Source organism: Heterocephalus glaber, unplaced genomic scaffold, assembly GCF_053883595.1.
Source record: "Heterocephalus glaber isolate CG9 unplaced genomic scaffold, H.glaber_assembly_v1.0 deba00001509, whole genome shotgun sequence".
Classification (NCBI taxonomy): domain Eukaryota; kingdom Metazoa; phylum Chordata; class Mammalia; order Rodentia; family Bathyergidae; genus Heterocephalus; species Heterocephalus glaber.
The window spans coordinates 51476855-51503834 of record NW_028258325.1 but is presented as its reverse complement, the minus strand read 5'-3'; the positions used below and the strand labels follow the sequence as shown (position 1 = coordinate 51503834).

The following is a 26980-nucleotide window of genomic DNA, read 5'->3' as shown; positions in this document are numbered from 1 at the left end:
TAGATATATAGATATATAATGTTTTAACATGATAGGATATATATAATATATATATATAATGTTTTAACATGACAGGAAATAGACATAGTTGAATCTACATTTGAAGAAAATTTTAGATTTAATAGTTGTAGATCTGATGCTTTGCCAAGAAAAAAATAAGAATATTTTCACATTTCCTTTATGGTCAGCTGTTAATACATATAGGTGCCAACAACAGAATTGCCAGTTCTTTAAATGTTTTTCAATAGAACACAACTATTGTGCCTTTCAGAATACAACACACTTTCCATTTTCACCACACTGAAGAGGTCTCTGCAATTTGTCCGGTGAACGATTTGGGGACTTATTCTTAATATAAACTTCTCTGGCCAGTTGCCCATATTCTCCCACATTGTGAGACTACTGACTTTAATCACTACCAGAAGAAAGTATATTAGGTGTTGATGTATGCAGGTACTACTCTTTTACACCTACTAAACTTCTTTGAGGTTACCGAAGATCACACCAATCTGGGAGAAGAAGGAAAAAAGCTGGGAGTAGGGGAGAGGGACCCAGGGGGCAAGTACATAATGGAACTCCAGGCCACAGATCTTTGCGCAAACACTGCCTGTGACTGCCTGAAGAGCATTCACATGAACTCAACAAATTTAGGATTAATACTCCCATTCTCAGAAAATCTTGAAAAAGCAGGGTTACAACATTTATTTCACTCATTCACTTATAAAATCATTCAACAAATCTTTATAGATTGTCTATAAAAACTGTAGACTAAAATGACAAAGACAATATTAACAAGATTATTTCTATGTGAATCAAGTTTAATCAGCTCTAATATTTTCTTTTCTGGTGCTCAAGAGGATTGAAACCAGGGCCTCATGTGTACTAGGCAAGAGGTAAACCACTTAGTTACATTCCTCACTCCTTAATGTATTTTAGGACTTTTTTGTTAATATATTGTTATGTTAATAGTAAATAGCAGTATCAAAATAAGTTCTGATTGATTTTCACCCTAATTTCTTGCCAAAAAACCACAAGAATGCTGCCAAATCTGCATTTCATGCAACGCATTATAAGCGATTACCAACTAATGTTGAAAAATAATGTTTATTGAGCCCAGTGAGAAATAAATATTAAATTTCCATAGTTTTACCTGGAAAAGGGGTTCTTAAGGCTCTTTTATAACAGAAACATCATTTATAAGGTATAGTGAACATTTTAAATACAAGTTTAAAAGATTTAATTAAAATTAATTTATTTTTATAGATAGTATTTTAATTTCTTTTCATAAATATTGTTGTCAAGGTCTTTTCCCTTGAAAAAGAAAGTAAACATACATGTCATTAACTAAGCAAATTAACAAATGATAAGGACTTTATACAAAGTGACAATTTCCCAGTTTGGAGATGGAAACTATAAAATGACTTCTAAAACCACTTTTAGAATATACCTGAGGAGCTAAGCTTCAGATTGTTCTTCAAAGTTTATAATTCAGACTTTTAAAAAAATGACCTTTGTAAAATAAAAACAAAACAAATTAGAAAATCTGATTTCGTGGTTGAAGAATAGATACAATATTTGGAGCACAAATCCATGGACATAATTTGAGAGCACAAACTAGAAATTACATTCTACCTACAGAATCTTTACCATTAATAACAGCCATTTTTGTGTAAGACATAAGAGCCACCATGCTTTCGGTTCCTAATTTAGAAAATGTGGATAATGATAGTCCTTTCATACCATTGGTGTGCAGCTATTAGGTTAAGTTTGTTACTAATAATCTTCTGAGAAAGAATTTTATTTTTCCATTTCGTAGTTCAGACATCCAAGACTGAGAAGCTGAGAAAACAGCCCACAGTGAAAATAGTGCCAGGGTTGCATTCAAACCCGGGTCCTTCAGACTCTCATATTTACTTCAGAAGTGGATGCTACTTTTGTGGAAGCATTTCCAGAAGATTCTCATATATAAAATAGAAGCATATTTGCCTTTTATCTTGCAGTAACAGATTTCTGATGTACATAATAATTATATATACCAGGGCCAGGAATTTAGCTCAGTGGTGCTGTCATCTGCCTCACAAGCACAAGGTCCTGAGTTTGATCCCCAGTGCCAATAAATAAATAAATATGTATAACAGAAGTAGAACATAGGTAACCCTTCACATAAAAACTTAAAAATTATGATTTAAAAATATATAATCCTGTTATCACAGGAAAAACACTCATCCTTCTACCAACAAATGACAACAAATACATTCTAAGTACTTAGATTGGGTAAATTTTTGACTCTCAAATATTTAAGTTGTGGGTTTATGTACATAGATATATGAGAAAACCTATAATAAAATGGCAATAAGAATTCACTGAAGGCAATTGCTCTGAAAAATGTTACCATAATTTACTACAGAAAAACATCCAGCTAGAACTGTTTGCATGGAATAAGATGAACAGCCTCTATTAATGCTAATTGAAATTCTCATATTCCCACATACCATGCATAAAATTTACTTCTACACTTATTCTTTCCACCTCTTAACCGTAATAAGTCCATGCCAATGTACTAGCTTTTTAATTTCAGCATTCATGCATGCAAATTGATACCTTTTTTGGATGATGATATTGACAAATTTAATACAGGTGAAATCCCACTATTTGCAAAGCAGACAAGGTCCTAATTGTGATTTTTCAAAAAGAGCAAAAACTGAATTTTCTGGTTTAAGAATTCTATTAAAAGCTGAAATTTATTTCTCAATGTTTGCTATTTCAATAATATTGTTAAAATAAACATGAGTACTAATACTTGTGAACAAGATGGCTACAATTTAATTCCCATATACAAAAAAACAAATAAAATAAAATGACTAGTATAGTATTCCTCATATCCACAATGAATAAGGATTCCAATCTCTATATTTGTTATATATATATACATATAATATATACATACATATATAGAAAGGGAGTGTATACACATATATGTATAACAGTATATACATATTCATAAGTGTATTGATTTATGCTAGAAATATCTTTTGGCAAGTCTCTAAACATATGAGTCTATGGTACTATCTTTCTCTTTAAGGACTATCTTTCTCTTTATGGTACTATCTTTCTTTCTGTATCTTAGAGTATAAAATCTAAATTAAGAATTTGGATGAGCTTATTGAGTTAAAACCTCAGTTAAGAGGACCAGTGGAACAGATTAGAAGATGCAGCCCAAATGCTTGGATCAAGAAAATGTGGTTTGTTTTTTTTGTTGTTTTGTTTTGTTTTTGTGGGTTTGTTTGTTTTTTAATTGAGTACTACTCATCCATAAAAAATGATAAATTGGAGACATTTATAGCTAAATGGATGCACATTGAGGCGATACTCTTAAGTGAAATAAATAGGACATACATGTATAAATACCAAATAGTTTCTCTAGTGTGAGAAACTGAAAGTGTAAATAAGGACTGAAAGTTATAATGGATAATGTGAAATAGGAAGGAAAGGGGCAAAGGGGAAGGGGAAGGGGAAGTGGAAGGGATAGAGGAAAGGAAAGAAGGGAATGGAATTACTATAAGAAAATGAAAAAATGGAAACAAAGTCTTTGTAAATAGGGAGGGATGGAGGGGTCGAAAGGAGGGCAGGGGAAGGGGGAAAAATAAGAACCAAGAGAGATTATGTAAAGGTGCAAATTTCCAATGATGAATGTCATTATATTGTATATCTAAAATGTACCAAAGATTAGAATGAATAATTGATAATGCAAAATAGGAAGAAAAGGTCCAAAGGGGTAGGGGAAGTGGGAGGGTTAGGGGAAAGGAAAGAAGGGAAAGGAAAAATTATGAGAAATGGAAAAAAAAGGAAACAAAGTCTTTATAAATAGGGAAGGGTGGAGGGGGTGAAGGGAGGGCAAGCAATGGGGAAAAAATAAGAACCAAGATCCATCATGTACAGGTACAAGTTCCCAATGAGAAATGTAAATGTATTGTATACCTAAAATGTACCAATAAAAGAATTTAAGAGGAAAAAAAAGAATAACACTGTTATGAAATAACAGCTTTCCTAGATGACTAAAATTGACTGATTCCTGCTGAGGTTCTCAACTGCAGTGCACTGAGTGTAAAAACCTTAGCTGTACAACAGCGAACCAGAAGATGCAGTTGGTTTAGGAGATTTTTCTTGGAGGTTTAATAAGAAGTGGCTTTTGATGCCATTGCATATTTAGGCTTTTCTTTCCATAAAAGCCAATTCAAAATATTAACAGCATCGCTGATTACGGAAGCAAGTGTGGTCATTCTGGTTGAAGCCTTCTATAAATTATAGAAAATGGCAACTATTTTGTCATTCTACCTGCAGAAGTGCAGAAAGCCATTCATGCAATCAACAAAGAACTATGAGCCTTAAGTATATACACTGGCACTGGTTAGATAAGTATATAATAAAAATGTATATAAGGGCAAAGTCATTGACTATAAAATCTTACAATCTAGCTCTTGAAAATATGTGTAAATAATGGACTAAGAAAGCAGAACAGTATGCTAGTAAAAGTATGGCAAAAATGCAGAAAATAAAAAATATTAACAGGTGAACTCTAATTGATAAAAATAATTCATTTTTGGAACTATTTTATTACCAAAATTCATAAACGTCTATCTTAATTTTATATTTTATCTTGGACATCATTATTATGGCCTGTTCCAAAATTTTACTTTTTTATTGGTACGTTTTAGATATACAGTATAGTGACATTCATCATTGGAAATTTGTACCTTTATGTAATCTATCTTGGTTCTTATTTTTTTCCCCATTCCTCTGCCCTCCCTTCAACCCCTCCATCCCTCCCTATTTACAAAGACTTTGTTTTCATTTTTTCATTTTCTCATATTAATTCCATTCCCTTTCCTTTCTCCTACCCCTCCCACAAAATTTAACTTTTAAATGAAGATAAGCCCACTCAGTTGTGTAAATAGAAATGCAAAAAAAATTTAAATGCTACTTATGGGACTCTTTAAACAACATTAAAATCAAACATTCTGTTCCAGTAGGGAAATGGACACTTAAAGAATCAAAATTAAAGATTATCGCAAGCATGCTTAAAATTGTTTTGCATTATTGTTTCTTATAAAAATTGAGATATTTTTGTACTTATTAGTTATGAGTATTTTCCTGATGTATCAAGTAGGTTCACTCAGACTTACAAACCCTCAAACTGACAATATCCCCCATAGGGGTGTCATATACAGTGCTCTGTGTGGTGAAGAAATGAAGCACTGTAGCATGATATCATGGTAACCCTTCGACATGTTCCAAGTGGGAAGCACTTTTGAGGGCATTTCCCAATTAATTACAATGAACAGAACTCTCTTTTAGCAGAGGTTTTGTGTTCTTCACTATGCAAAGAACTAACCAGCTTGTAATCACAAACACCCCAAAAAGAAGAAGGACTCAAGGATGGAGTCAAGCTGCACAAGGGTGGAGTCAGTTTCTTATAGTTACATTTTTAGATCTGAAAGTGATTACCTTCGATCTTTCTAAGATGGAAAGACAAGGAATAATCTTTTAAGTACACAGGCTGGAAGAAAGACCACAAAAGAAGTCTAATCCAAATGTATAATAAACTTATTAAAAGCAAACTACATGTATCTCTCTTTAGAAGACTGTTAAAAGTCAATCTTACCTGATCTACTATCCAGGGGTCCAAAATCCAAAGAATATTTCACGACATGATAGTTATTCCATACATAAAGTAAGTTGTCCCTGGGATTGTAATCCACAGCTGCTATGTACTGGTATGAATTGGGGAAAGGTACATCCACCAAACTATCCTTGCTTTGGTCAGTGTTGTAAATGTAGTCAATCTTATTCCCAGTGGCCTCATTGTCATCATCCTCGTACACAGATTTGACCACATACAGAATCCCACAGATCATAAATGCATTGGAAGCTGACCTTTTATCATATGCTGTATCCCATGTCCCTTCAATCCGTAGTGTGTAAGGGTTCAATTGACTAATGACAATTTTCCCATTGTTTTGTTCTGTTGCATAGATTACCCACAGCCCATTTTCATCCACTGCTAGGTCTATGTCTGATTTGCCTCCCCATCGGTAAGGGGAAGTATCATGGTAATTGGCATTCGCTATGATTGCTTCTCCACTCTTGATCCTAGTCCGCAAGTCAAACTTAACTATGTTCCTGGTGCGCTCTTTATTGAAGAACAAAGCTCCATCATACACTACAAATCCTGTGCCATCCACCCTATGAGGGAGCTTGTAGGTAGTCGTTGGCCTTCCGGCAATGAAGTCATCTTTGGATGAGTACTCAGTCAGGGTATCGGTTCGGTAAGGAGTCCAGGGCATATAGTAAATCTTGTCAGAGGCCTGAAGAGGGTCTTTGCACCATGCCCCAGACTGGTGGTCAGACTCAAACAAATGTTCACTCTGGTATACTCCTTTCAGTAGTCCGGGACAAAGAAAAACTGTTGGAAGGGAAAGAATTAGAACAAGAAATATATTAATTTAATATATAGTCTTATTTTTCACCAAACAGGATGCAAATATAACAAGAGGCACCCACCACCACTTATTTTGCTGTATTTCTTTAAGACACAAGGTTTTTGTCCATGTTAATTTTGGCTGTTTTTCCAAATCACTTTGATTTCTTTTCAGAAAACAAGTTTAGCCTTTTTATGAGTAGCTGTACTTTCCTGTGGTTTTTTACTTTTGTAAATATGTATAATACTATTTTGTATTATATATATATAGACACACACACACATACACACACACACACACACACACACACATCCCCATAGGATGTCTATGCATTCTATAGACATAACAAATACAAAAGTTTATAGATAAGATTTTTTGTTAGTTCATTGAAAAATAGATCCTTTTTCAGAAATGAAAATATATTGTTTCCACTCTGACAAAATTATCTTTTTAACAGTTATCCTTAAGAAACAGATGGATTTCTCACAATAATTTTTTAAATAAAGAAAAAAATTCTAGAATACAGGCCACTGAATCTTCTAGTTAAAAAAGCTCTTGAAGCTGCTACAACACACACAGAGCATGCAACCCACACAATTAAAAATGAGTGATGGATGAATACTGGAAGAAAAAAGAGAGGAAGAAAAAGAAAGGAAAGAAGGAATAAGGAAAGAAGAAAAGGTATAAAGTTACAGAAAAGAACCCAAGCTCTAGATTTTAATCAGTTAAAAATGTCCTGTTAAATACAGTAGTATTGGAACTTAAAAACATGTACCTTTTACTGTTATATGAGAAAAGCATTAAAAAACAAGATTACTTGCTATATTTTGCTGCTCATACTTCAGAATGAAAGAGGGCAGTAATCATCTGGCTCACTTGCTTTTTAGTAAGATTCAGTAGCATGTTGTGAGGGTGGCAGTAGTGAAGCTTGGCTGATTCATCTGAAATGAAGGGGCTCTAAAGCAATGTTTCCCAAAGGGTGGTCCTTGAAGTGACTGTTTCAAGTGGTGTAACTAGATGTTTCACAGAAAGAAAAAGAGGAATCTAGAGCCATACTGTTGAAGAAATATCATACTAAATATAATTGTGGCAGAGATTCAAATAGCTTATGTACTTTAGTGAACCTCCAAGGCACCGTTGGGAGGGGTAGCAAATCTCCCAAGCTCATTTGCTCTTGGAATCTTTTCCAAGGAACCTCTTTGGATTGTGGCATTCTGCTGAACCTGCTATGGGAAACACTGCTTTAATATATTTGCGAAGCAAACACGCTGAAAAATCATCATGCAGTCTACTGCTGTGTTTGAAACAATCAGAAGTGTGGGATGGAGAAATTGGGAAATCACAGGAATTTGGACAATGACCCATTTTTTAATGATTAAACTATTACTATTTCAGCATTAGTGATTAGCTTTTTAATAGCAATAATAACCATAGATCCAATGGAAAACAGTGTAAGTTGGAACAGCTAGGTTTTGGAGATTGTAGAAAAAATATATATATTGCTCACATTTCCAAAGTTTTATTTTTGAGGAAATGAAGAGTGTGAGGGAAAAGCTGGCTACTAAAATATTCCACGGAACATACAGAGGACCATTATCAATTTATGATCTGTAATAAAATCAATAAAATATGCAGTTATAAAAACTTTGTAAGGATCTTTTCATGATTGCTTTAACTGAAAAGCATAGTTATGCTTTGGGGCCAAGAATTTAGCTCAGTGGCACCACACCTGCCTTACTGAGTTCAACCCCCAGTACAAAAACAAAAAAGAATAGTTATCCTTTGTTGTCCAAATTTTACATAATTTTGTGCTATAGTTAATAATCAGCCCTTAGTTACTAAACTAATTTAGTAGATTAAAAAATAACTATCTCCCTCTCCTCCCAGTAGTTAAAAATTAATGCACACCCAGAAACAAATCTAAACCAATAACTATTCATCACATTTACTGGATTTCTAACTACTTATTTAAAAATTAAGAGGAATAAAATACAGTGTTGAAAATTTTACAATATTAAACTGTGTTAGGATGAGAAGATCAAACCAGCACTGGTCAGGAAAACATATAAAAGTGAAGTTGAGCAGCAGAAGTAGTAAATAAAATCTCATAAAATAGATAAGAATTAATAACAAAATTATTTTAACTAAATGTTAAACTGTTAAATAACTTAGCCTATAAATAGTATATAATTTATAAAAGGTATTCAATTACCTTTTTGTTCCACTTCTATTGGAGAGAGAGAAGTAAAGAGAGAAAGGAGAAAAGAGAATAGATTAATGGTACGGTATTGGCCAAGCACTTATTATTCACCTCTTCCAAACTGAAAGTAAATAATTTTCTTCACTCATACTTGCTTCATTGAACATTGTTTTTTTAAAAGCCCATTTCTCTAATACAATTATTGCTTTAAAGTAATCGTATTATAAACTTTAAAATTCAGAATAAATATGGTGAAAATCAATCTAAGAATAAACACATCCTTATATAGACATAGGAAATGCAGTATTTATAATAAGAATATCAATATTTCCATTCAAAAAAGATCAGCAATTACATAGACATAAAGCTTTCAAATAGTTTGATTCATTTCACTTATAAATATTATGGTTTTATACCACTATTTAATGTAATAGTCTTGGTTTTCATGGTGCTTTAAGAATTGATCTCTTCAGAAGAAACATGTCCATAATTCATTCCTAGGGCCTAAGATTTCTGTAGCTTGTCAGTCTTATGAGGTACATAGTAACAGGCAAGATGCTTCTCCAATTAATGGACTTAGAGTCCTTATTAAAGAAACTTCTGTCTGACTCACCCATATTTGATATTACTGTGGAAACATACTATCTAAGAGAAATCTGATATCAGAAGGGTCATATAAATAATGAGCCACTGACTCTGGCCTTCTCTGAAATTTTTATCTAAAAATGTTTTTATCTTCCATAAGTAATATGGGATTCTCAAAGATTTTATACATATATATGTATATCTTATTTTAAATTTTATTATTTTTAGAGGACTGATAGATACAAGACAGTGAAAATTCTGAAAAACTGTAACATATTCCTGACAGTCACAAGCAGCACTTTATCTTAAAAACGGTTGTCTCATTAGATACGACTTGCCTATATCTTAATGAGAAAAAAGAAACTAACAAGAAAAAAGCAAAGATATCAGGGAGAATGGCTTCATAATAAAAACTAAAAATTATACCTAATGTAATATGAAGGCAATTTTAGTGGAAGGGATGAACTGATATATTAGGCTTAGTAAATAAAGTGAAAACCAGGAAGTTTAAAAAACGAGAAAGAAATACTATTCTCAGTAATTATATTTGGGTGACATTTTTGTGCTTTGATTTAAACTTTTTTTCTATCCACTGACTTTACTTTGAAATCTCAATCTCACGTTTGAAGAAAAATTGATACATTAAAAATTTTTGCCTGAAAAGATATATTTCACTAATTATAAATCCTATTTTTAACAGTCTTTCCTAGAGCTCTTTTAAAAACTCTATTATTACATTACAATTTATCATCATTTTCAATTACTCTTCATTCAGTGACTTCATGGTTCAGTCTGTCTGACCCCATACAGGCCGCATAAAAGCTTTATTCTAAGAGATGTACTTCACGTATCCACTAAAATACTGACCTGTATTGAAACTGACAAGGAGAAGACCTTACACCTTAAAGAAGGATTTCATCAATAGTTTCAAAAGTTTGAAGTTGAGGCTCATTACAGTGAAGATTGGGGATGGAGATGGGAAATGACAGTAAGTTGTCATTTGTCAATTTCTAGTCTATAAAGGATTTTCAACTACAATATTTTGGTTCCTTGAAATAGCTTCAAATACAAATCCTTTTGAGAATTGAATTTGGATCATTTATATTGTGAAACATGTAGGCTTCCAAAGTTAGAAATATTTCACATAAAATTTGTAGACATTCAAGAAAACAAATATCTTAACTTCTCTGTGAATGACATTTCTCTTTAACAATTACTTAATGCAAAAGACAAGATATGTAACAAAGAATAGTGATCATGTTCCTAATATATTATGCAAATACTGTCTTACCATTTAATGGAAATTTTTGTTTATCAAAGAATTTTGATGTCTATTATTTCAACTGTCATTTGGTAAATTTTACTTTTAATTCTATGGTTCTGATCTAATTTCAAAGACACTGGCATAAACTGTAGCCAGTAAAGCTTGCCTCTTACTTGGTTTCTAAAAATTAAGATTTATTAGGCAGTTCTGCTCTGGAGAAATTTATTATGGCCCTGTTCATGTCATGACTGGCTGAAGCTCATTTATCATTTATTTGCTATTTTCAAGACTGAAGTAAAATAGTCCTATAATTTAAGTTGAAACATGCCCACACAAATCATATTCCTATAATGAAAACTGGCAAGAAAACATAATTTGTTGTTGAAAAGCTTAGTAATGTTTAGAATTAGGCAGTGATTGCTTATGTTCTAACTCTGATTCTAAAAGTTTCTCTTTTCTGAAACAACAAACACATTAGTTAAAAGACACATGAGTGCTACTATATTCTTCACATACACTCAGTGCCTGGTATATAATAAATATACAATGAATAATTCTTGAAGTAAATGCATAATTGAATAACTGAATAGTTTGCTTCTTGATGTTGTAGCATGTTGCACAAAGAAAAAATTGTGAAACAGAACTTGGATGTACTAGGTAAAGTCATATGTGCAATGCATTATCTACCTAATATATATGCATACTTTAATGAATGGAGAAGAAAGTAAAATTTATGAAAAATTTTTATCTCCAACTCATTAAAAGTAAAACTGGAGGGAAACGGAGCAGGAGTAAATTGGATACTCTTGGAAGTTCTATTGGCAATACTTTGTTGCCATACAACAGCCTGAAAAAATCTGAAAACACAGGCCTAGAATATGCTAGTATTTCTTTGCTATAATGAGAAAATAAATAAATAAATTATACAGTGACAAATGTGCTTGGTTCTTCTTCAGGATCTTCTGTTTTCAGCTGGTCCAATATCCTGAATTCTGACAATAGAACTGTCATCATTCATTTCCAAGCCTCTTTGGAACTTGTTTTTATTCTTTTCTCTCCACTTTTAATCCTCAAACTTGTTTTATTATCCATTCAATTTCTATAAATATTTTATATATTTCTTAAAGTGATTTCATTGTTGTCCTTTGTTAAGCTTAGTCTCATGGGCTATATCCTGTGGTTAGAGAAAATGACAAATTCAAATTACAAGTAATTTTTTTTCTATATAGAAGTAAGTAACTGGAAAAAAGACTAATAAAAGTTTCCTTCAATCTTCAACAGATTATGAAATAGATATAATTTACATTCATGTTATTGTGTAAAAAACTGAGACCGAGACGTTATCAGTTCTAACCATGTTTTGAACAATATGCAATACTTCTGAATTGTGTTCTCTAATTAGGAAGGTATGGATCAGAGAGCATACGCACGCATTGCCAAGCTTTTTCAAACTGCATTGCCAATTACAGCGAATTAAATTTGTTGCATACCAAAAATTATTAGCGCCGTAACAAAGAACTATGAAATTGCTTTTAATTCTAATGTCTTTTAAATTTTTGTTTGTTTTAAACTTTCATAGGTCACATTTTCTATCTACAATGCAAATGTCCAAAAAGTACAATGCTATAATCTAATAATGCTTCTTTATTTCATAATATCTCAATTAAAAGATACTTATGAGGGACATAAGATGGTTATAAAAGTATAAATAATTTATAAGCAAATTTTTTTTCATGAAAATGTAATAGTATTTTAAACAATTATATTGTTAGTTAAATTCAGCTTAGATTTTAAAAATACATTTGGATAACCCTGTCATATGGCAGCAGAGCAGTGAGGGAAGGGGCAGAAAAGTAAACTAAGTAAATAAAAAATTAGTTTTGAGATGAAAATTGGCTTGTAGAAAATCCACAAAGTCACCAACAAGTAAATAATCAAAAGTTCACAATACTACTTTACATTTGGAAGCCACACTATACTTTAACTAAATGATTTCATATGAATCAGCTGATTCAATTCTTCAAACAATATTGTCATGTGGTATTTATTATTTTCATCTGAAATGATGTATCAAAAACTCAGAAAGTCAAAGAACTTGACCAAGGCCCACACTGGTGGGTAAGCTGCTCTGATCTGACTTTTTCTGTATGACACACTCACTCTGCCAACATGTAAACTCAGTACAACACATTTTTATTGTTGTACTCTTGTTCTCCCTTTCCTCTCGGCCACCAAATCCATGAGGAAGCATACTTAAGAGACGATACATAAAATACATGGAATCTCCTCAGGAAAGGGCCCTGTATATGTTAAAATATTCATTTCTTGAACACTAGTTTTTTATGTAATACTTGTGATATCTCAATATTGCAGTAGTCTTATGAGGTAGACTTCTCATTATTTTAATTTTCAAATGAGGAAACTGAGGCACAAAGAGCATGGCTGTATGGTTAATAAGTGGTAGAGTCGGGATTCAAATCCAGCTTTCGATTTCACTCAATGATTATCAATAATATACAATTATTGTATATATCTCTAGAGCCCAACATGTAGAAAGAACTCGACCAATATTTGTTCTGTTTCTGGGCAACGAATAAATAGAAGTATGGCATTTTCAAAGAAAGACATTGGCTGACACAATGCTAAATGTTATCATCCCTTGACAATGAAGATTAAAAGCATCACTCAAGAGAAGATACGATAAATCAGGGAAAGAGAAGATAAATCAGGGAAAGATGGGTTCCATGTTAGTTGGCTAAGGGAAATAAAATTTCTCTTAACACTGGAAACATACTTGCTCAACACCTCATGCTCTACAAATTCTTATTGTTATGAAATGATAATACTCTTTCTTCTTCTATTTCATATCTACCAATAAAATATAGAAGCTCTTCAGTACATAGAAACTAGATCTGTGAAGTTCATTATATTTTTTGGTGTACTGCATATCAAAACTTCTGACAGACATCTGTCTCTTTCAGTAAATAAAGTGCTAATCCTTTATTTAATGAGACAGGAGTAATCTCTGCAGCTTCGCTTCTAAATTATGTTTTCCAAGTAAAGCCTATGCACCAGTGAATAAAAGTGTGGCACACAGCACCTTGTATTACAATGCCTGTATGTAACGTGTTTTCAAAGCGAACACCTCCTAATGAATTTCATCCTAGAGTGTGTAGATTGAAAAGTCAATAATTCATAAAATGTTTTAAGTAGCCACATTCTAATTTAAACACTTAAATATGATATCCATAGATGCTGCGGTAATGGAGACAGGATTTTATTTTGTGTTAACATTCCATTCCGATGACAGATCTGTAGAACCTTTCAAACTGTTAATTTAGCTGTTTAGAAGAAAATGGTGCTATTAGTAGACTCCTTTTCGAATCTCTTTCTAGTAGCTCTAGTAAAAATAATAAATTTTCAAAGTTATTATTGGAGACACTTAAAATCAATACTACATTTGCTGTCTCAAGGATGCACCCTTGTTACAATGATTTGTCCCCACTATGTAATAGCCATATGACATTTACATTTGTTACATAAAAATGAAGAGGGAGTGGTTTGGTAGTGTAAAACACTGCCTACATAGGGTGATACCTCAGATCCACTGAACCTATCTGGGGAGTTCCAGATAACAGGCAAGTCCCTCAGGGCCATGAATGCAAAGAAAGGTAATAAAAATTGTAATAGTTAATAGTTACTAAACATGTGCCAACACCATGTGGAACTATCTCATAGGAACTTGTGAATCTGGTGGTCTGAATGTGTTAGAATGAACTGATCTCTCCCTTGGGGAAACTTGGATTCAAACAAGAGGTTCTTTCAAGAAACTTATTCATCAATGATATGCTATTCTTAAGTGCTTTCCAAAACACCCATGTAAAGACTTTAGAAACAGACAAGAATAGAAGTGAATGAGAGAGAGGTGAGGATATACCAGAAGCTAAAGTCAGACAAAGAACAAGAGTTCTACCAAAACCAAACTTCCCATGGAAATGTCATCAGCTGTTTCTAAGACACATTTTTAACTGATTCTTACTAATATGTTCTAGGCATCATGCTCTATATATGCAGCAAATGTTATATTAAAGTTGAATCTGCATCTAATCCAAGAAATTAAATATTTTATATTAATATTTCCAGGGTTTTTGGAGCTAAAATTTTGTTAGGTCACTTATTCTCATTTACTATTTTACAAATTAAAAAAAGAAAGACGATACCAGGCCCAAATCACAATTTACTTTTTAATCCTTAATAGCATTAAAAATAGTCAAGTAATGTGATAATTTTGATTTACTTAACTTTTTGGGGAGAGGGAAGTGGACCAAACTCAAGGTACTGTGAAAACAGAAATTTCTTCCTAAATATATTGTTAAGAAAACCCAAAAGCTATTGAGAAGTCACAAGACTTTACCTCCAATAGAATTTTAGCTAAATAAATTTTTTCTCTTTAGCAGAGCTTTTAAGATCTTATGAATCGGGCCCAGGATTTAGCTCAGTGGTTCTGGCGCCTGCCTCGAAAGCGCAAGGTCCTGAGTTTAATCCCCGGTACCAAAAAAAAAAAAAGATCTTATGAATTAATACTGGAATCACAAGTTTCTATCATCAATTCAGGCAAAGAATGAGGCAATACCCATGAAGAAATTCGGTAAAGAACAAACAAAACAAAAACAATGAAACCCAGCATTTTAACAAATAGCCTAAGAATGCTGAGATGCTACAACATACTCTGATATTTTTGAGAACTCTTCCAAATGCCACAGCCAACTTGGGATTGGAGTCATTAGCCAAGGAACAGAAAATATTTTCTCCTTAGTAATAAGTTGGCTAATAATAAGATAAAAATACAATAAAATTTCAAAAACTGAAACAAAATTAATTTCAGAATTTTTAATGAAAAATGTATGTCAAATATATCCTATGTACATGAAGTGAATCCCATGGAAGGTAGATTTCAGATACTTATTCATTTGTTCCTTTAGCGTTTTTTAAAATTTTGATGTCAATTCATGTATTATAAATTCCAAGTCTTTGCATTACTACAGTACTTTTATAAAATGTTTCTTATTGTTCTTTTAATACTATATTTTCCCTATTCTATACATTAACATATACTTCACGATGGCTTACTTATTGTTACAATAATCTACATTAATGTTTATTTCTTTGCTTGTGCTCATTTTGCCAACCTGGATCAGAATGTCTCGACTTCTGCCTCTGAGTAAAGGTAAAACCTGTTTTTAGTAGATTATGTTTCCATTTCTTTGAGAATGTATTTAACTTATCAAAAGGCACACTGAATAACTGTATACTTTTAACACAGTTTTCTTGGAACAGGGAGTTTTCAATAATGGTCTAGTCTAGGGACTGGCAGACATCTACTGAAATTCTTGGTAGGAAATAATTTAGGCTTTTTGGACTTTGCACAAGCTCTGTCACAGAGTCATCATCTTCTTATTATGATTATTTTAACTCTTAAATGTGAAAGATATACTTAGCTCATGGACCGATAATAAACAACTCATGGTATTTATTCCATGGTCGAGTGTGCTGGTCAAATTTATTTTCACTTGAAATGTCTCATTTACTGTTCCTTTTTTGAGATTTGTTGCTGTCTTTCTATCTAAAAGCACTCAGAGCTTCTTGAAGGCAGAAAACTCTGTATTGTTCACTTTTGTTTTCATCAATTTCTCTCCACAGTCTTGTTACAACTGGTGGCCAAAAGTGGCACAGACATGCTTTCAAAATCATCTGCAAATGTTTGCAAGCATGGCCTTGGTATGGTGTATTCAAAGCTATGAGCAATGAGAAAGAGCAAATCGTACAGATGGTAAAGAGTATCTGTTACTTATGATAAGGAGACATCCTGAAACATTAAATTCTTACATATTACTTACCTCTTTATACTGGAATCTATTACAGCTTTCCCTTTTTACCTATGTAACTATAGACTACAAAATAGTCTACACTCATTTACTAAGATCTTATCATCTCAGAAAAATTTCTTCTCATTGATATGAAGACAAATTATTCTGTCTCATTTGTCATTTAAACTATGTCAAACTACTTGCCAGGTGCTCTATCTCTATTATCTTATTTAATCCTCACAATAACACTGTAGGGATTACTGTCATCATTATGTACATGGGGAGACTGAGTACAACACTCAGAACTAGTAGTTGGTAGAGCTGGTATTTGAACAGTGGAGCCTGCAGTTTCAACCTCTACACTATTTTATATGGCAAAAAAGAAGGTGAAAACAATAATAATAATGAAGACAATGCATACTTATTCAGTGCTTGTTGTTTACTCCATGATCTCAGTTTTAAATATCTTACAAGTATTATTCACTTAATACCATATCACTCTGAAGTAGATAGTATTATAATTCCAGTATTACAAAGGGGTAAAAGAGTAAGTGCTACACCAAAGATACAAGGCCAAACTTCTGACACCAGAGTTCAAATGCTGACCATTATCTTTCACATGCAAACACAGAGTAATCCCATTAATTGAGGGAGGAAATGTTGTTCCCAGTTTCCCCTATTACTCTCTAACTGCCACCAGTGCTTGATCTGCTAAATTACATTCCTCAGGTAGAGAAAATGATTTATTGTCCTTCTCACAATGCAAATGTCTGATTGTGATTTTAACAAACCCTTTAAAGTTTCTATTAATAACTAGCAATAACTTTTCCTTAAAACGTATCGCACTGAATTTTGCTAAAGAATCTCTCGGGGCTGTCATCTATGTTCAGACCTCTTTGCACATAGAGCAGTATCACATTCCAGACTCACAGGGCACATGCTGGTCACCTGTAAATCAGTACTGTCTGATGGGGGTGTAAAACATGCAGGAGGAGAAGCATTAAATATGCCAAAGAAAAAGAGGCTTACATACACCTATTTGCTTCTTTTTTTTCTGACTTGAAAGAAATTTAAAAAAAAATTAATTGTAAGTCATAAAGACGTGGTTTTTAGCATAGAAGACAAAAGTTTCTTTTACTCTTTACTTTCTCTTTACTATTACACAGTTTCAAATTTATTTTTCAGTGACCATCAGAGTCTGTCCATGACAATTTAGTAATGATTTGTTTGACCCAGCCAAACATAGTAAATTGGATAGTGAATAGTTTCTAATTATTTTCCACTCTAACCTTGGAGTGTTCATAGTTTTCATTCTGCAATACTGTAATATCTGACATAGAATTTCAGGCTTCTAAGAACACTGGTATATTTTTCCCTGTTTGTTTTATGAATTTATGTTCTTCACATGACAGATAATTTTGGAATGAATGAATATTCCTTAAAACTTGGTTATAAATTAGGTAGGTCAAATTTAAGAAAGGGAATAACAAACAGACATTCAAATGTATATAATGTGACTCAACACTCAAAGCTGAGAAACTGAATTTAAAAATTAAATTAAAAGAAACAGATATCAACATAACGTGTATTTTCCTTTCTATTCTTTACGGCATTCAGCCAACATCTGCTAGGCAATTCACTAAATGCACTTTTTGTTTGTTTGCTTTTACCAAAATGAGTAAAATTACAGGACAAGTAAGTTTTAGAGAATAAAACAAATGACTACATTATTCTTTGCTCTATTGGACCACTGGTAACATACTTTACAGTCTATTTAAACTAAGTAGTCCTCATTTTTTCCCTTAAAAGCCATCTGCAAAAAGGTCATAAAAACAAATTTACTAGTAAAAGTATTGAGGAAGGAACCACCAACAGTATAACATTATTAGGTTTAATTTTCTCACTTTTTAATGAAATGAACTTCCTTATAGACAAAAACGTGCTTGGTATCTAGTGAGCTGAATATAGTTTCTATTACATTTTTAATTTCAAGTTTATAGGTATATCTGTCAGCATTTTATATTTATTGTATATATTACATAAGGAGATCATTTAAAAAATACAACTTGAAAGAGCAAATTAATTTCAAGTGGGAATTCTGTTTTCCCAGGAACCCTGTGATAACATGCTTGGCTGATCTGTTGAAGAGTAAGCTGTGTATGTCCACCAGTGGTCTGACTTAGTCACTCAGCACCCAGAACAGTGCCTGGAATACAGGAGCTACTCAATAAGGGTTTTAGATTTGTTAAATCAATGCAAGGGTTCTCTATTTTACATGCTCCTGAATAACTAGAACAACTTTATTCATATCAACAAAGACAAAATTAAAAAATATAAAATATATAAGTGGATTTTACCACTACCATGCTAAAGTAATTATTTTTCTGAATATAAAGTTTAGTCAAACTATTTGTTATTTTTGGTCAATACTCTACTAAAAAAGGGAAAAGCAAAAACTACTATGTTCTGTTCCATCATGCTACATTTTTCCATAATGAAAGCATTTGCGGTGTTTTTAAGTACAGTTAAAAGGATGTATAATTGAAATAAGAAGCATTTACAGTAATAACACTATATAGTTATTGCATCTTTATTTTGTATAAGCCCTTAAAATTAACTTATTTATCAAAATACTTTTTAAATTAGGAATTATGTTATCACTCTCAATTATAACTTAAAAGCTGTGTTATAAAATCAACATTTTAGAGATGAAAAAAGTAGTCAGAAGAAATTAAATTGCTTGCTTAAAAATCACAAAAGTCAGCTGTAAATTTAGGAAAGATAGCACATATCCAACACTTACGCTGCTGGATGGTGTTCACAGTCTCCCAAGAGGATAACAGATCAGTTTATATTGAACAATTTTTCTCACCCAGAAAATGAAGTAACATAAGAGTTGGATTGACTATTTTAATGGTTAATGGACTAAAAATATATTCAAATGTATGATATTTTGAATGAAATCCTAAATTATGAATTTGGTATACATAATTTACCATATATAATCAAAACTATGTGACATACAGAAGTGGACATCTACTAACTAAACTATATATATATTTTGAAACACAGAATGGAGATAAGACACAAATTCATAGATTTATCAAATTAATATTTATTGGCCACAATGGCATTTCAGCCCACAAGTCTTTCCTCATCATTCATGTAGATGGATTCATCAGACTACGGTCTTATTTTATTCTCTACTGTATATATGCATTTTAGAGAAGAAGAAAAATTTATGACAAAATGTTAACTTTATAGAAATGAAAAGTTAAAATCAAATGCACATACAAAGGAAGGCAAAACAGTTTACAAAATGGTGGTGTGTTGCAGTGTTTTGACAATAAGTTTGTCTTCTTTAAATCAAACACAGTTGAATCTAACACCGAGACTGATGTCTTAATATTATCTACAAGTTAAGTTTATGCATGTGGAAGAATCAGCAGTCTTTCATGAATCTTCTTGCAGTTTAGTAAACTATATATTTTCTATTTGATTTCTAGGCCATTAAACTCTTGCAGAGTGTTTATTGCACTATACGTATTATTGGTCCTGTCACCAAACACTGCCCTCTCTCTGTTTTATAGCTAATGTAGCATTTCTCCATGACATCAATAGATTAAAACATTCACTATAAAAAAGTGTGTGAAAATGGAACAAACTCATTTTGCTACAAGCAAACTCAATAAATCTGTCCAGTTCACTGATGTTCACTTTCATTTAAAATCGGTACGTATTTATCTTGCAAACTTCAAGAAGGCAGAAAAGAGAGGTTACATTTCTTTTTTTTCTCCCCCTAGCAGCAAAGGTATCTTGTTAATGTGAATAAATGGCAGTTTTAATAGGACCAGATCTACATTTGATATGTATCTAAGAATATTAGAAAAAGGTTAGTGAGGCACATGTTAAAGTCTAAAACATCCTATCTGTTGTTTCTAGAGCCACACAACTCCTTCAATGTAGAAGAAAGCTAGACAGCTAAAGTTAATGACCAAATTTCATCAAGTTAGCTCTACATATTTCTTGTTACCACCAGAAAAACAAGTCACTAGCAAGCCTAGTTTGCTTCCATTTGGACAAACGAAAGAAAACTTAATCCTATTTTTATTATTTATTCTTTTATTTATTTAGCTCATAGGCAGGGCTTTGGGGGGTGACTGGATTTTGAGGGCTTGGAGTTGACTTGCTGCTAGGAGGAGGAGGAAGAGGCTGGTAGGAGGCGGGTCACTGGAGGCAAGCCTGGAAGGACGTGGTATTGTGTTTTTCCCCAGAGCCCCCACCGTCTCTCTTCTCCTCATGGTCCTCTGCCAAGCTGTCCTTCCTTTGGGCCAGCTGACTGTGGACTGAAAACTCTATGGATTGAGCCAAAATAAAGCCTTCCTCCTGTAAGTGGCAAGTGTCAGGTATTTTTTCCCAGTAATGAAGAACGTGGCTAAGACAATGGTGATTCAAGCCTTCTTTCTTTTCTAGTCCTTTACCTCCCAAGGTAGTTGGTTAAAGGATAAAGCTTTATGCAAGAATTCTCCCAGAAATATTCTGACCAATTGGTCAAGAATATAAAAGTTAAAATAGATGCTCAAAAATAATACCAAATCCTCCCCCAAGTTCTATGTGACAGTAATGTTTTCCTTGTTTAAGACGATAAAGTAAAAAGTGTAACTACCACGAAGTGCAAAAAATCTTATTAGAATTTTACTCTGATACATTTGATTTTACTTCTTAACAGCTGTTTGTAAATGAAGATCTTATTTTCATTTTTATATATTATTTTTTTGCACATAAACTTCCTTTTACACACACACACACAAGCACACACACACACAAAGTTAGTTACAAGTTACCCTTTGCCCAACTAACTCTTCTGGAATAAAACAATGATTCTCCTATCTCTGTGCTCTTGCAAACACCACTTGTCATTTAATATTGTCTTTAATAATCTATACATTTATATGAGATTGCATGAAATTCCACTGCTATGAACCTTTCAACATTTTGCCATGTAGCCCACAACTGTTGAGAAAACCTCTTTTTTAAAGTTTTATTGAGATCTTAAATAAGATATCATTTCAATTACTTCAAAGTGTAATTCCTAGCAGAATACCAGAAAAAAGGAGATCCACTGTGGTATAGGTCAACTGTTTCAAAAATGTCAATCTTACTTGACTAACAAGATTACAGTTGCTCTCTAGGAAGACAGATAATATGTTAAGTGTTTAAAAAGATGGCAAAATGATTAATGTTACAAATGTGACTTATAAATGGTTATGTCGTATTTCCAAAATAATATCCATAAATACTATTTGATTGATGATATGCATGTTTTCGGTTCTTCAAACACAATAAATCCAATATTCCTATGTTATATAATGTCCAGTCTGGACCTGTGAAAATGGAGCCTGAGACAAGGACTGTGAAGAAGGCTGTTAATACCAGAAAGAAGTAAGTGTGAGGGAAACAGGAAGAGAGATACAGATGAAAAAGAAAAGCCAAAATATGGGGCATAATTAATGCTGTTGGCTAGGAAGAACAACTCTACTCAGATCTCCCAGAAATGTATAGATTGCACCCCAGATACAACTGAAATGCCGGAAGCTGCAGTGACTATGCACAGGTCCCTACCTGGTGAGTGAGGACCATCTTTACCAATACCAACTCCCTTGCATAGAAGCAGTGCTGGAGTGCTGGCCAAGCATGCTATTGGCTTTAAGGGAGGTTTTAAGGTAGAATGCTAAAGGACAAATAGAAGAATCTGAGGTGAGAACTGGGTAAGTAATATAAGTATGAGTTCCCAAAAAGTAGTTCTTCTCAGGTCTAGCAGAAATCAGAGTTGGGCAAGGAACATGTGTGTAGTATGTGTGTGTGCACATGTGCTCATGTGTGCACTTGCACAGGAACAAAATAGTAGATGAGCCTCATTCTTTAACTCCTACTTTCTTGGTATACTGAGTTTCATCTTTATTTAGCAGTAACTTCAGTTTGGGGGTAGGTACTGTTAGTCTTGTGCCTTTGTTTAGCATAGCAGATTTTCTTTACTCATTTCTAACACTTTTTTTCTACAATATTACTAGCTTATTTTTATAACAGCCTTTCCAGTTATATGCAGCTGAGTGTGAAAAGTTCAAAGAACTGTAGCTGGAGATCTCAAATTTACACATTCCACAGATCTCCTGCCACAGGCATAGAGAGGAGACAAACAGAACTTCTTGGAGCTGATCTTGTCTATTCACTTGTCAGTCCTGGGAATGGAGAAAGAGAAAAGACAAACCACCCGAGTCATCTATCCTAAGTTCACAGAGAGCTAAAACATGACTGATGACTAGGGCTTTGGCAGAAGTCATAAATAATTCTTTTCTACTTGCTCATTTCATATGATAACATTTATTTGAATTTAGACCTTGGATAGCCTTTCCTATTTTGATAAGAAAAAAATGTGTTTAGATAGACCTTTATTGTAAAACATCATTTAATAAAATATTTCTTATGTAAAAACCATTGCTCATTTTATTGGACTTTTATTTCTTGGCTTTTAAAAACATAGCACAGAACAGTGCTTTGAGAAGTCACTGTCAGTTCATTTTAGTGTAAAGGAGCCCCGAATACTTGAGTAAGAGATGCAGACATTCCTCATGTAACCACCGAGTTCCGATCCTGCATCTTGGTCGTTAAGTGAATTGGACATTAAAGGAGAAACTGTATACAGCATGTACATTAAAATATTCAGAACAGAGAGGCTCAAAACCAGCTTTGACTTGATGTCTTTGCTTTTATTTGCCTAACTCTTACATCCAGTATTGTAATGTACAACAGAACAAAAAACTACAGTACTATACAGTACAACTAGCAAAAGTTACAGTATTGTATAAACAAGGCGTACTGAACAAAAAAGACATTGAGGCTCTATAAACAAAGTGTACAGAACTGTACAAAAGAAAAAAAAAGACAGCTCGTAAGTCCAAACAGGTAGGTCTTTAAATGAGGAATGTCTACATAACAGTGACAGGGAGTGCTTTGAACTGCAACCTATATAGTTTTACTTTTATATCATCAGAGTCTTTTGTAACTTTTAGGATTTTGAGATAACATAATTTAAACCTAAATTCAGATCAAAGTCAATTAATCTAACTCACTAAATTAGCAAGGAAGTTGAAATATTTATAGGCAATTTAAAGGCAACAGAATGTATGCTTTTGTCAACACTGGATACACAAGAAATACCTGCTGATTGACTGACTTGATGAATTAATAAGAACTAATTTCTAGTAGGAAAAACATTGGAAAAATGGGTACATTCATTGATTGTCACAGAAGCATAACAGGGTTTGCAATGCTTTTTCACTGGAGGAAAGGAGCGCAGAGATCATTAACTACTGGTATAATTGATACAGAAATGCAGTATGTTTACTAAAGTCAGTCATCTGCAGACTCAAGCTAGTGATACAGTAGTAATATGCCTTCATATTTACATATGTTAATGATCATTACAAGTCATCATTACAGTGTATGTATCAGCATCTGTGGTATCACTTATCATTTTCCAGGTGGCTGAGTGTTTCGTAAATTAGTTATCTAGATTTAACTGACAGGCAATCTGAAAAGCCTATTGTGATGGCTAATCTGTGTTGTCAACTAGACTGGCCAGAGAACTACCTAGGGCATCAGGAAAGCACACTTCTGGCTGTTGGGACAGTATCTGGTCCCTAGCCCCTTCACTCTGGCTCTTCCTCTCTCAGTTTGCAGTCACCATGAGGCCACCATGGGGTGCCTGCTGTGAAGCCCATCAACCATGGACTGAAAAGTCTGAAACCATGTGCCTGAAATAAACTTCTTCTGCACTAGGTGTCGGGTGTCAGGTATTCTGTCCCAGCAATAGGAAATCTCACTAGTATGCATTTGGCAATTTTTGTCGAAAAGAAAAAATGTTTAAATTTAAAACAATACTTTTCAATGCTGAAATATAAGCGTAGACAGAAAGAGCTCCATTGAGACAAAAAGAACCAAAATTACAGTGATGTATAAGGCATCACATAGAAGGCAGTCATCTCTTGAATTAAAGTAAAAAAGTTCACATAGTGGTGCCAACTATGTAATTGTATAGACCACAAGTAAAAACTTCTGGGACTGGGATACATCATAGTGAGTTAAGCACTTTAATTTTTTAAATTGGATCCAATTGAATAATTACTATGCACTTGGCATTATGCCAGAGATTTCACAAGCAAATTCTTATTTATTCATCATATAAGTATCTTCACACTATAGAGGAGGGACCCAAGGTTCAGTGAAATGGATAATTTAAGGACACATAGCTAACAATCGATCTGCTTAAGATTGAAACTAATATTTGTAAGACTCCAAATCCTGTTTTCTAAGCCAAATGCTATAATTTTGTTCATGTATATTGCAGAGAATAGAGAGAAATACAAATGTAAAGTATAACTTTCATTACAATGATTCCTAAACTCTCAGAAACATTCTTCCCTAATAGTGTTCAACTGACTTTACTGAACCATGGGAATCTACTGGGTTTACAATTATACTATCACAGCAAAATGCTGATGCATATGTTCTAGGGAAGGGCTACTGGTTCTTAGAATCTCCCTGTCACCTGAATCTGAACTTTGGCAATAGACAGAAAGTAGTACCAGCTATCTGTCATTCATATTCTTTAAGTGCTAGAACCTCGCTTTGTAAACTGAGTATCATATATAACTAAGTGCAGTGAAATACATTCTCCTACTAAAATAACAGATTAATACTATTTAGTCTCAATGTTTGTGGATGTTGATAGTTATGTTAAAATAAGTGTTTTATGAAAAATTAAATCCCTGATAAAAGAAGTTTTGTTCCAAAATTATGTTTCTAATTAGGTCATAAATATTTTATGATTGCTATGCCCCCATGCACCATGTCTACCTGTTGGCAAGTTTCACCGACTAATCCAAGAAAAAATACAGAACTCACAATATATCATAAGTCCTTCAGAGATGTGCTGTCAACATTTGATCAATGTGCAAAATTTATATACAACTGAGAAATATAATGTCTAGTGGATGAAATATTAAAGTTTTTGTGACTGGAAGTTTGTGATAGGTAGCATATGAGAAACAACTTACACAAAGTCCCACCAATGCCAAAACAAAAGCAAAAACGATAAACAAAAAACAGAAATCAATAATTTTATTTGAAATATATGAACTTTACTTGACAAGCAAAATAGATTAATAAAACTAGCAGATCATTACTTTGAGAAGGCAACACTGAGGGAATATACAGTGCTATATTAGTGAAGGAAATTTACTCAAGAGAACTACCCAGATTCAGGGATTTCGATGTGTTTTAAATATATACACTTTTAAATACAGGCCTGTATACACACTTAGCACCACTGATCTATGCGTTAAGCATAATCTGTAATGCCCTTCCTCAGAATAATTCATTCAATATTTTATTTAAAACTTCAGGAAATCACACATTTTTACAGTGCTGTGAGCAGAAAAATCACCACCCAGGTCGAAGGCCATGTCTATAGCAGGCAGGTACATGGATCCCTAATGTTAATGGTTTCCAAGACAGGTAAAGGACACAGTGATGTGTGGCCACAGGAGGCCAGCACATCCTTGTATGCAAGTTTAAAAATAGCTTAAAATTCAAGATCGATGGTCATTCCTCAAGACTGATCCATTGAGTGTTCTTTCTGTAAATGTCCTCTACTGTCTCTAAAAGCATAACATCGGAACTCATCTTTATTGTACAAATATAGACAGAATGTCACAAGGCTGTGATACCAAAGCCTGAGATGAATCTACCACTGACTTCAGAACTGGGGAGGGGAAGAGTGCTGAGAACTGAACCCAGGGGCTCATGCATGCTAAATCTCTAGCCCCCTACCTACACTTAATGCCATGTTTAGATATTTGGATAACATGAAAAATTTGCCACATTTTGAACATCCAAAAATTAACTTCTAGTTTTAGGAATGAGTAAATTTTCATGGTAAAATATTTCGAAGCTTTGGCCATAGCAGAAACAACTTGACTGTAATAAAACCATGTGCTTCCTTAAATAATTGTTAGCTAGGAGATGACCTGTTCTACCATGTCAAAGGTCACCTGGAGACAGAAGGCACTCCAGATGTATTTTTCTAGTGAAATTTTATACTAACATCCTGGGAAATTCTCTGCACCAAAATATTAGCTCCCCTGAATACACCAACCAGAAATTTGACTGCATTCATTTAAAAAGTTTACAGTAACAACTCCTGGCAGAATTCAGACTAATACTTTAAAAATAATTTATGTATCAAATACAGTGGATTTTCCATTATTGAACAGGGAATACAGGGCTGGGGATGCACTGAGCAAGGTCCTGAGTTTGATCCCCAGTACCAAAAAAAAAAAAAAAAAGAACCTAATTGTAGTAGTTGAGAGAACACCTTTGTGTCATATTTTCAAATGAGTCAATCCTGGTTCTGTCTCTGATTAGCCTGGTAACCCTGGGTGAATTACATATACTCTTTGTTGGCTTCAGTTCTCTTCTAGTTAAAAAGGTGTTAATAAAATTTTATGTGTCTTTGGCTTATTCT

General features: G+C 33.3%; 1 protein-coding gene across 30 annotated transcripts in view; it reads right to left on the bottom strand.

Moving 5' to 3' along the window:
- Adgrl3 (adhesion G protein-coupled receptor L3) overlaps window positions 1-26980 on the bottom strand; it is an 878168-nt gene that overhangs the window by 335357 nt on the left and 515831 nt on the right. For 24 of the 30 annotated variants that reach the window (XM_087187879.1, XM_004849675.4, XM_021262304.2 and 21 more), the window contains 2 exons: window positions 8692-8706; window positions 5663-6463 (listed from right to left, as the gene is read on the bottom strand). In XM_087187879.1, coding sequence (XP_087044005.1) covers window positions 5663-6463; window positions 8692-8706 — 816 coding nt within the window. The remainder of the gene's footprint in view (window positions 1-5662; window positions 6464-8691; window positions 8707-26980) is intronic. The other 6 variants (XM_021262298.2, XM_087187872.1, XM_087187873.1 and 3 more) reach the window with 1 other exon arrangement.